The sequence below is a fragment of the Haliotis rufescens genome, unplaced genomic scaffold (genome assembly GCF_023055435.1).
Source record: "Haliotis rufescens isolate VD_foot unplaced genomic scaffold, xgHalRufe1.0.p SCAF_63, whole genome shotgun sequence".
Classification (NCBI taxonomy): domain Eukaryota; kingdom Metazoa; phylum Mollusca; class Gastropoda; order Lepetellida; family Haliotidae; genus Haliotis; species Haliotis rufescens.
Window position 1 is genome coordinate 1,588,150 of NW_025964354.1, and position 12,201 is coordinate 1,600,350.

General features: G+C 39.9%; 2 protein-coding genes across 2 annotated transcripts in view; one reads left to right on the top strand and one right to left on the bottom strand.

Moving 5' to 3' along the window:
• Positions 1 to 12,201, top strand: part of LOC125375938 (hemicentin-1-like) — a 51,108-nt gene that overhangs the window by 4,155 nt on the left and 34,752 nt on the right. The window lies entirely within an intron of this gene.
• Positions 760 to 12,028, bottom strand: LOC124150169. The gene is made up of 7 exons (XM_048386982.1): positions 12,007 to 12,028; positions 11,595 to 11,879; positions 8,741 to 9,037; positions 8,098 to 8,388; positions 6,562 to 6,701; positions 3,804 to 4,026; positions 760 to 2,320 (listed from the first exon to the last, which is right to left on the bottom strand). The coding sequence occupies exons 1-7, from the start codon at positions 12,026 to 12,028 to the stop codon at positions 2,202 to 2,204; spliced, it is 1,377 nt and encodes a 458-aa protein (XP_048242939.1). The 3' UTR covers positions 760 to 2,201.

Consider the following 12,201-nt stretch of genomic DNA (forward strand, 5'->3'; position numbering starts at 1 on the left):
TGGTTTCAGATTAACATATAATCAATTTATTGTCTTTGCCTTGTGATGTTATATAAATTATACTGACCGAACCATTTCCATAATCATAACACATATCTTGCTTAAAAAAAACTGTATTTTAAGTTGTCCCATTTATAGCTAAGCTATATTCAACACGTGTGCAATATATTACATGTTTGCACTTGTACTCGTCGGCTCTTTCGACAATAACGATACACTAGGGATGTCTTTCTGAACCTGAATCCCAATTGGTTTTGTTGGTTGGCTGGTTGTTTTACGCCGCACTCAGCAATAGTCCAGCTCTATGGCGGCGGTCTGTAAATAATCGTGTCTGGACCAGACAATCCAGGGATTGGTATCATGATCTTCGATCCGCGAAATTGGGATCGATGACATGCTTCAACCAAGTCAGCGAGCCTGACCACCCGATCCCGTTAGTTGCCTCTCACGACAAGCATAGTCACCTTTTAGGGCAAGCATGGGTTGCTGAAGACGTATTGTATTCTACCTCGGGTCTTCACGCGTCTCAATGGGTGTGGGTGTGAAGCGAGTGATTGTGTATGGTTATATGACGCTCTTAGCAATAGACTAGCAATATCTCGGTGAAGAAAACAAGAAATGGGGAATCGAATCCAGGCCCTCGTGGTGACGAGCGAATGCTTTAACCAGGAGGCTACTCCACAGCACATGGAAGACAGAAAGGTATGCAGTAATTTGTATGTGCAATCAAACAACAAGTAATACATTTTAACTTTGTGGAAAAAACAAGAGCTTTATTAACCTGTGGCAAAGGGCATTACATAGAATGTTAATACATTATAAAATAGTAAACTGAATACATTTATATTTCATTTTCTGGCATAGTGAGGTAAGGAATTAACCAGCATCTGTACGAATTTCAACTTCTTTGTTTGCAATCAAGTAAAAAAACAACAACACAGAATACGGAATTCCAAGATGAGTTGGCCTTCATAGAGTTGTCACTATGGTAACATAATGCAGCCACGTATTATAGATAGAATTTTCCCAATACGCTGCCACAAGACAGACATTCTTTTCGTTCAAGAGCTTAATATTGGAAGGAGGGTCAACAATCATATTCATCACAATCCTATAACATGGATTGGTTATTTCAGAGTGTTTACCATTACAAACAAATAATAAATCATGTATTCTGTCAATGCCAGGCAAATTAACTGTTTTTGAATTCAAAATGTATCAAGACACGATGAACGACAGGGGGATATGGTATATTATTTGATTGAGCGAATGAGTGAGTTGGGTTTAACGCCGCTTTTAACAGTATTCCAGTTATATCACGGCGTGTCAGCTTGATGTGGGAGGAAAACATGAAGTGATCCACGTCTTAGACGTTTCTCACTCCGGTGAAACCCACGAGCACGGGTATCGTGCTGCCAAACTTAGAAACATTATTCGGGGTTAACCGGGATTCGAGACCACAATCGTAGGTTTCTGGCGTGCCCAGGGGACGCAATTCTGCACAGCGAATCGCGGCGCCTTAGACGGCTAGGCCACCCGTGCCCCCCATTGTTTAATATAAGGGTGGATCATAATAAGATGTAGCAGTATCACGAGGAGTGTATGTGGTTTTATGCGCCCCGCGTTAGGTTTTATTCCACGAGGCGGATGAATAAAACCATGTATACGCCGAGTGATACGCTCGTACAACGAACAATCTGCCATTGGGAAATAATTAAAAACACCTTAAAAATTGATAGAAAACAACTGTTCAATTGAGCTGAGGTTAACTTGTGTTGTGTTACGTATTTTGCACTGACTCCTTAAACACGTGCATCTTTTTGCTTCGTAGCAGTGTATAAGGGTTTTATTATCCCTCTCAGAAATCAACGTGCAGCCTGGTTGGTTTGTGGCGGGGTACAAGGGACAAGGGATATATTCACCAACTCAGCAATTTATTTCCCTCCCAGACAGGATAAATAGTAGCTTATCGAGGTCACGTGAACCAATCAGATCTCATCATTCTGACATGGAGGTCAGATTAATAAACAACACTTTGTCCTCTGTGACAAATTATGATGAATATTAGTTATAAATTATAATATGAAACTCATGTGATGGTTATAATCGTGTGATCTTTTGCAATTTTGGGCATGTATTTCATACAATTTGTACAAGGTGAGACAAAGTAGACACCCGTTTGGTTGCAGAATGTCATCACTTCACATGTTGGCAATTTGTTCATATATTCTCAGATGTTCATAAATGTTCGTAGGCTGGACAGCATTTCTATCAAGAGCAAGATAGTTTCCCATCACCTCAGGATGTAGGTAATCACCATCTGAAACGGATGTCAACAAGGCCTCTTATCATACATTGGGACAACGTTTGATTTTGATTGATTCACTTGAATTAGAATATAGAATGACCAAGACATGATAACGAGTATATTCTGTTTTTGAAATATATTATTGTAAAATAAAGTAGATTCCAAACAAATAGTAGATAAACAGTTTCATGTTAGTGTCACTCATGGGGAGTCTGTGTTAGAACTGGGCCCGAACGTCGTATATGTATATGCTTGTTGTAAGAGGCCTGGTCAGGCTCCGTTACGTGATTGTATGTCAGTTGGGTTGCCTATGATGTCATTCAATGGATTGTCTGCTCCACACTCGACTATTCATAGACGTGACATAGCTGGACTATTGCTATGTGTGGCGTTAAATAGTCAACAAAAATATACAAACAAATCATATCACATGTGCAATAGAATTTAAAAACAAGAAAAATTGTTTTAATAAATTGATGTAAATGAAAAGATAAACTCATACTTTGATCCACTATGGATGCAAATCGCAAATCGATAATGCACCCATATCACTATTGACCTCCATGTTTTGCCATAAACATATTAACTAAAACTGTTATTGAGTTTAGGGTTAAAAAAAGGCAATAAATACGAGAAAGAATAAGAAATATTCGAGACACTTATAGTTAAACAATAGTGTAGTTGCGGTATAAAACGACTTCGATGACAGCGGGCAACAGAAAGACCATGTGCAGCAAGCAGCCAACTGAAGTCAGTGACATGTAAGATTGAACATACTTCCATCACCCATACAGTGGGCTACAATACGAAACAAGACATGTGAAGTTGCAGGTTCGATTGAAGTAATATGATTTTGAAGTGAAACAAATCGTGACTTTTAACGAGTCAAATAAATATCAACGCTAGTTACTTATTAAAACATATGATTTATTGATCTTTGCTGACGTAACACTATTTTGTGAGACGTTCAAGGGCAGACAAAATCCGTGAAATCCTTCATTCCTACAGAATGTCCACGGTCCTACAGAATGTCCGTAGTATTCTGATGGCAAGACCAGACTTCCTAATGGAATGCCGGGGATTTCAATGATTTTTTTTATGAGATTCATAGATGAATTTAGGCCCCGTAAAGACAATAGGATGACGTCACTCGAGTTATAAAATAGCAACAAAGACAACTGTGTACACTTTGTTTTCGGCCCAATACTACAATGTTATGTGACGAACATTGTATAACATGCATAACAACGCATACATGTACATATAACAGGGAATCTTGTTTGGACGCCGATGCAAGACAACACGTTCTTTTTTAGCCTGAAATCGCTAAGGTTACAACTAGGTTGATAAACTTGATATTCTCAGAAGAGGATTTTGTGTCTAAGTTTGTATTTTAAGCATCATAAGGCCCACAGGCAGTATTGGCAATGTTGGTATGATAACCCTACATGAAGTTGGAATGTGAAACTTGTGGCAAGTAGAGGCGTCAACCTACCCATCACACCTGTCTCTGTGGATGTCCCTGTTGTTACTGTGCCGTTATAGGATTCCAGGCTGCCACCTACTGTAGTGGGGATGTACACAGGGTTAATACGCAATCCGGGTCCTTGTTGATCATCACCAGAAGCAGATCCTCCCGAGCCGACTACAACATTGTCCTCAGCCTGGTGTACAGTGTGGTCAGAAGTGGGATATCCGGCTGCGACCCTCCGTTTACCCTGTCACACAGTTACATCTAGTTTATCATATGTATGTGTGTCTTCTGATCTTGTCACCTGTTTTATCCAACGACAAAACAAAAGAAAATAAATAGCCCATGTACCGGCGAGCTAGTGACTTCTCCACGTCGACATATATGTAATATATATACAACTGTATATAGGGTATTGTTGTCCTGAACATGTATATTTTTTCAATGCAGCCACCATTCAATCTTATTAATGCACATTGTTATTTTTCCAAACACTGTAAACATACTTTGAGACATACTAAAAAGATAAAACTTGGAAAAACTGATCATCAAGGTTGAAATTATAATGTCAGATGTTCTGAAAGTGAAACACAACACTAGTCACTGAGAAAATGGCATCACGAGTCAGTATCTCGTGTGTCCGCCATGTGCATTGATGACTGCCGTGCAACGTCGATACATGGAATGGATGAGGCGGTTGATGAAGGCCATAGGCACTTGAGCCCACACTCTGAGGAACGCTTAACACAGTTCAGCTGTAGTTGTCGGCCTTGGTCGGACGTTCTGATGCCATTCTGCTTGAGGAAGTCTCTCGTTGCTCTCGCAGTGTGGGCACGAGCGTTATAATGCTGAAACTCGGTCTTGCGGTGATGTGCCAAATGAGGTATGGCGTGTGGACTCAAGACTTGATCAATGTACCGAACTGCACGCCATTGGGACACCATTGCCTCTCCCTGGACCGAATTTCTGGGAGACAACAGGGCCGGCCCTCTGTGCAAGACCAACCTCACCCCACACTATGATGCTCGGACCACCCCCCCGTCTATCAACAACACAAGCATCCAAACTACGTTCCCCACGACGTCGCCAGACACTCTCTCTGCCATATTCTGTTGAGATACAATGACGGCTCTCGTCTGAGAAGAGGACTCTTCTCCACTGCTGATGGCTCCAACGCTGGTGCTGTAATGCCCACTGAAGACCATCCCGGCGATGACGTGGTGTCAGAATGGGTCCTTGGTGTGGCCTGTGACAGTGGAGGTGTGCTCCTCAATCGTCGACGCACGGTGTCAGTACTAATGTGTCACTGGTGTGATTCCATGGTCTGTCGAGGAGCTTCTGCAGCAGTAACAAAGCGATCTTGAAGATGCTGTCTCACAATCTGACAAACCTGACGTCGGGTGGTGACCCTTGGCCTTCCACTATGTGGTCGGTCATCTGTAGTGTTGGGGGTCTGGTACAGTTACTGGAGCCTGTATATGGTCCTTATGTGGACAAATGCATTGGCTTCCTGCCGAGCGGTTTGTCCCGCTTGCTATCGCCCAAGGTCTTCGTGTCGCTGATTTCTTGTCAATCTTGGCATGTGGTAGCAGTTCAATAACGAATGAGTGTTATCCGATCTGGGTGGATTTTTTTAGGGCAAGAAATGGGGGAACGCATGTGCATTTCAGTTTGCACGAAACTCACGTGCATCGGGTTACCATTACCATTGCCGTTGCCATGGTGCTTTTGGGCGATCGGTTTTATTGTTATCTGCTTTTTTTTATCATCAAATTTTATTTATCCGGACAAGGTATTGTTAAATTTTAGAAACTTTGACCAAAATTACCCAGATATTTAAATGACAACTTTTCATGCAATGTTACTTAGGGTGACGTTTCTTTTGCGGTTCAGTATATTTAACGGATAATGGCACAGTATTCACAGATTAACTACTTATTTCAGAATAAATGACACAGTTTAACTTATATTGCAATGATCAGAAACGAAAGGGTGTTTGTCATGAATAGCATACCCAGGTCATAATTGTCACTTATTAAAGGAATACCTTGATCAGTAAGACATAATCTTTTGTCGGAATAAGTTGACAGACTTCAGATTGATGCTTTGTTGAATTTCTTCAAGACATCAAATCGCCTGTCTCTGTACCTTATACAAGGTGGTACATTCGAATCCTAGATAATGCCTATACTTTCAGTCTGGTAACTCTGCGTGTGTAACATCAGACGCAAATTGTTCCATGACTGACTAGAAAATGAACGGTCTCTTGAGGTGGTTCCGCACATGTTACTGGAAAATCAGTTTAAATACACACGAAACTTGAAACAGAAATTTCAGAAAACAGCAGAACATATGATCAGGTTATTCAAATATTCGCCATATATAAAACAACTTATCAGATTGTTGTGTCATCATTATGCACTGTCATGTCCTTCGTTTTGTTAATAGAGGCATATAGCTCATTGTTTTGACTTGTATTATCTTCGGGAATAATGTGCTGTACGACTACACCTAGGTCATTTTTAGGATTGGCTGTGGATGTTGCCGGTAATGACAACTCGTGTGATCCATCCTTCCTTAGCGAACTTGATCTGATGTCAGCATTATTGACGAAGTCCCTTGTGCATGCATAAGCTCCTGCATCTATAACAGTTATGTTCTTTGATCCACTTGGAGCATCATTCAGCTCCACGGTAGCATAAGCTGAACTTCCGGGAGCCCCTACAGTGATGTAAGGAGGCGAAGGAGGCTTAAGTGATGGCTGTGCTTTTATTTACTTTACCTGCTTTCTTTTGACGAGAAACACGATGATGATGACGGCGATGATGAAACACACTATCGCAACAACAACGCAGGCAGCAATAATTGGAGTGGAGGCTGTGGCTGGTCCATCATTTTCTGGGAGAGCAGCTGTTTTGGTTTCTGCAACGTTTTAAGGGTGTTTAGATACACTTCCCTTAATAACAGAACACAAGTTGCATTTGCATATGCAGGAATTGGGGCATGCGTCCACCTTATGCATGTTGCGTGTTTTGTATGGATTGAAATGGTAGCTCTATTATAGTATCAACAACGAATATATACACAATATGCGAGTACACGCACAGCAGTAGTGTTTACCGGAGCACCAAAATAGACCTTGACAATATACTGATGTAAACAATGTACCCTTCATGTTTTAATGATATGTCCCTGTCGTATAACCATTGATATTTTGACATGGATTGAAATCAATCTACAATCTACCCCAGTGAAGATCCGGTTTCGAATTGCTCTTTAGCACTGGTAGGCTCGCTGAATTGGTTGTTGTGTGCCATCTTTTTCCAGTTGTGTAGATCGATGTTGTGAATCACTTAACTGTTGGGTCCATATACGATTATTTACAGACTGTCGCGATACAACTGGAATGTTGCTGGGAAGGCGTTCAACAATAATCAAACACGGGGGTACAGGAAAAACGTTTTCTTAACATGATAATAATACATATTATTATCAATGATATAATTTATCGATTTATTTAGAAGACAGAACATGGCTTTAGATGCAATCTCTGCTAAACATTTTATTGCTGGATTTGAAATTTCTGTTTCTAGTACGTAAAGTTGTGTAAGATATCAATTTCCATATTCTCCAAATAAAATTATATCCTTCTGTTTTTGACGACCCGCTTCCAAAGATAATTACTTTGGTTGTTTTGTTTCAAGAACATTGCTACAGAGACAAATTAGTAGGTGACAAATGTTCTTCTTGCCGCACGCCCGGATAACACGGGAAATAATTTAATACAACACCATTTACAGACACACTTGATCTTATATTTACATGCATATTTTGTACTAAGTGGAGGAATGTACCCTGAATACTGTATTTTAGTACTTTATACCATAACCCAACTTTCCACACACTATCAAAGCTTTTGAAAAATCATTAAAAGCGGAGAATAATGTTTCCTTACTTTGGTTAAGAATTTGAATGAGCATATTAAGTACAAAGATGTTAGCATTTGTAGAATAACCCTTTCCAGTCTGTGCTGGGGTTAAGACATTATTTATCTCCAGGAAATTATGTTATCTAGTAATGAGAACAGTGGTGAAAAGGTTTCCAAAACAGCTAAGTATTGTAATAGGTTTGTAAGCGTTCGGGACAGATCTGGAGCCAGAGCCAGAGAGCCATGAGGTAACATTCCCGAATATACTATCCAATTAAAATGATCGACGAATATATTTCCAAAACCTTCCAACGAACCAATACGGTAGTCATTCTCAATTTTGTCAGCCCCTGAGCTTTGTTACGTTTAAGACTCTTAATGGAATCTTACGGAGTTTCGTTATGCCATCGCAGGTCAGATTCCAGTGTTTCTGTTGACAGTGGAATATCAGCCTAACAGCACCCAGGTGTGTTTTGGTCACATGAAAGGTTGGTGTTGCACGATCAATGCCAGCCCCGGCACTACTGACATTCAGTAATTGTTGGACGTTCCCTGTCTGTAGAGTGAAGTTGGATGCAACAGGACAGTTGTAGCCAATAATGTCCACTGAGAGAGTCAGCTCTTCATTCAGGGCAAGTCTGTCAGTGTCCTTGTCACTTGATATGCTGCAGGTTGGAGTCTCTGAAACAGATGTAGCTACCTGTTAGATACTGAAAAGGTAGATGTAAGAAATGAATACGTTGATATCGTCTATTTATGAGCTACATATTTTTTTGTATATACGTGCAACGAGGACAATTTCACAATAGTTGTTTTTTTTATAAGAAGATATTGACTTTTATTAAGAAGGCACGTGTCTTGAAATAAACTGATTTCAAATTATGGAAATGATGACTGCGATGTTAACATTTTATAAAATTGTCGTCATCAATTCATTTAATTGCACAAAAACTGTAATTGTGGTGTTGACCTGTACCAATTCAAGCCTACTAATCAGGTTCCTTGCTTCTTTGAAATAACGTAAAAGTCTCACTGAGTTCAGTCAGACCATCACAGGTTAGGTTCAATTGACTGTTATGACAATTGAATACCAGTCCTACAACCCCCAGGTGGGAGGCCGTCACATTCATGGTTACTGAAAAAGTGTTGTGAGAAACACTTGCTACAGAATCAGCTTCCATCAGCAGTGTTGTCACATTCCCGGTCTGGAGTGAGAAGGTGAGGGCTGTGGAACAGTAGTAGTCTTGTATGTCCACTGTGAGTGTCAGCTCCTGATACTGGGCAAGGTCGTCAGTGTCCTCCTTACTGGTGATGTTGCATGTTGGTGTCTCTGAAACATTGAATACAACGGTAGAATGAAAACACAGTTTGAATAATGTAACACATGTTATATTTGGGTTAACATTGGACCACGTTCTAAATGGCATTGTGTGTTCACAGTTTGAAAAAGTAGAGTTGAAAAGTGATTTTGTTTCATTGACATATATTGACAGAATCAAATATAATTCCAATAGAAAATTACTGTTGACATGGAAATTATCAGAGGTTTGAGGTGGACATAACTCTTTGACCGCCTTTGTGTGCATATGGATTGTGGAATTACCTGTCGATTCCCAAATTGAAAAAAATGTTAACCTAGAAACCAGTACGTAAAAGATCTTAGTGTGAAACCAATAAACAAACGTATTACAACATTCACCAAGTTTACAAAACAATACAAATTAATGCACAGCAAGTACAACGGCAGTACACAATAGAGTTATAGTACAATATTCAGTGTATATATAATATGTTTCTATCACCGTCCGCGATCACTGGAAGTTCACACACCACACAAGCATCTAAATATAGTAATTTCCTGATGACTGCTTAGATTAAATGGCACCACATTCCTGACGACTAGTCACTGCCCAAACACAATGCAATGCGCGTCTACCGAATCTCAACAGAAACAACGCAACACAACCACAATTATTGTTCAACTAGTAAACACACCGCCATATAACAGTGTAATAGCAAAAACATATCTAGGTGTTTTTGTTTATGGTTTAACACTGCACTCTGCAATGTTCCTGCTGAGGGCGGACTATGAATATCCGACTCTTGGACAGACATGCTAGTGATCGACAGCATCAGCATCAATCCATGCAATTGGGGTACGACTACATCCAACAACAACCGATCCATTTCGTCGCCTCTTACGACAAGGATACGATGCTTGGGACCTATTCTCTAATACAGGTTTAAACCAAAATGTAAACTCAGTCTATTTTAGGTTTACCAAAGCGTTAAGAAGAAGCCAGGGATCGAACTCAGTCACAACAATAACAAATGCACACCCATGCGTTCGTGAAGAAGATGTAAATATGCGGGTTAAATGGTCTTATGCTATCTGATGTTTGATGTATTAGAATGCATTAGAATGTAAACATCTCAAAAACATAAGTTGCCAAGCTCTCTAAACAGTTTATCAAAGGGATATCTTGAGTGAGTGAGTGAGTATTGTTGAACGCCATTTTGAACAGTTATATCTCTGCGTGTCAGCTTGTGGAGGGAGGAAAAGGTAGGGCTCTTCGGCTTTGCCACTTTGGTGAAATAAACATGCTGACAAACCAAGAAATAATCACGACCATAGGTTTCTGATACGTTTGTGGAACGCACCTCTGCAGTGAATTTGTCGATTTGAAGGCGGGAGCGAGTTTGATTTAACGCCGCTTTGAACAGTATGACAGTTATTTCATGGCGTTTCCGCTTGATGTGGGAGAAAAGCCCGAAGTGAAGTGATGCCGGCATATTAAGCTGGGAATCGAACTCATAATCGTAGTTTTCTGGTCCGCCAAGGGAAGCAACTCTGCACGTCGAATTGCGCCATCTGAATCGACTGGGCCAACCAAAATGATTTACATTGGTGTTAAAATCATTGGAGTATGATAACAAGAAGACAACCATTTCTGCCTTAGATTAATTCACTTACTAGACGTGCGCACCATTAACTGGCGACAATGAGATAATGTGGCATAATGTGACATAATGTGACGTTATCAGTTCGTCGCATTGTCGCATTTGGGAGTATTTTACAAGTTTCTTTCACATTTTTAGTTGGGGCGAAAATGCGACAAAATCACATATTTTGTCCCTTTAGGGACATTATCGGCATTAAGTAAAAACAAGAACATTATTCAAAGCACGACAATGCGACAAAATAGTCAAACCACCATGTTGTCGCACTGCCACACTGACGTATAAAAGACCCAGAATTAAAGATAAAATAAAATATTTTAATATTTAAAGGATTAGTAAAAACGAAAACATTATTCAAAGCTTATCTATGCGACAAAATGGTCAAAATGTCATTTTTTCGCACTGCCACACTGTGGTTAATTTTGACACATGTTGCTATTTGTTTGTAAGGACGACCACGCGGCAATGCTGTAAACGTGACTTTGTCCCACCTAGGGTTCCATAGATATCCAGGACAAATCCGGGCTTACTGACTCTTCTTACGATGACAATCAGGCACAGACCCATTTCGGCTTCATACTTCACTCAGGCAACATTATCTACCATTCTAATGACATATATAGGACCCAGAATTGAAGATTAAATAAACTCTTTTAATATCTTATTTCAGTGTTGAAATACGTTCGCATCATCAACATAATTTTCATCATAATTTACCTTATTGTTAGTAGGACATAGTTATTCCGGGCAAGTTCCCTTGTTCCCTTTAACATGAACATGGTTCTTTACCCGGAGCTAAGCTTCCAATGAAATATACACATAGACACTGAGACATTCATAAGCCATAAACAACATTAATATCAGTTGTATTTGTACAGTTAGAGAGTTTACACGGTCAGTATGTAGCAACTTTCACTTATACTTACTTGCAGCAGTCAGATTACATGTACCAGGAGCTTCACGTCCAGGTTTACACGACCATGTCCCTACATCTTTTATCTGTACACTGGGTATGTTAAAGATAGTCTGAGTGCTGTTGATTACAGTCACCGGAGCGTCCAAAGGATCACACGGTCCACCTGACAGTGGACATTGTGCAACATCAACACCTCTGGGGTTGATATACGAGTGTAAAACACCTCCCCCTGTACATATCAACTGCACAACTGTTTCCAGATAACTAAGGTTTGGGCAGATGAGTATAGCGGAGACTGTGGAGAAAAAAGAATGTTGAATTAAAACGTTAAAACGTTGCGTGATCTAGAAAGCAATTAAGAATATATATTATAAAAATAACTTTTTTTGTCAAACCCTTTTGTCAATTGTGTCAAAGTACACTGTTTGATTCGATCTTTACCATTAGTTTTGACATTGCTGAAGTGTTCTATTTCAGAATAATAGCTTGATTTACATTAATAATAAAGTAATTATAAACCTATTATATCTATTTTTGAAAAATAACATTATCCCCATGAATGTGTTTGACTGACCGCAGAGTGACACTGTCAGTAGAAGTAGAGTCTGGGCCACGAC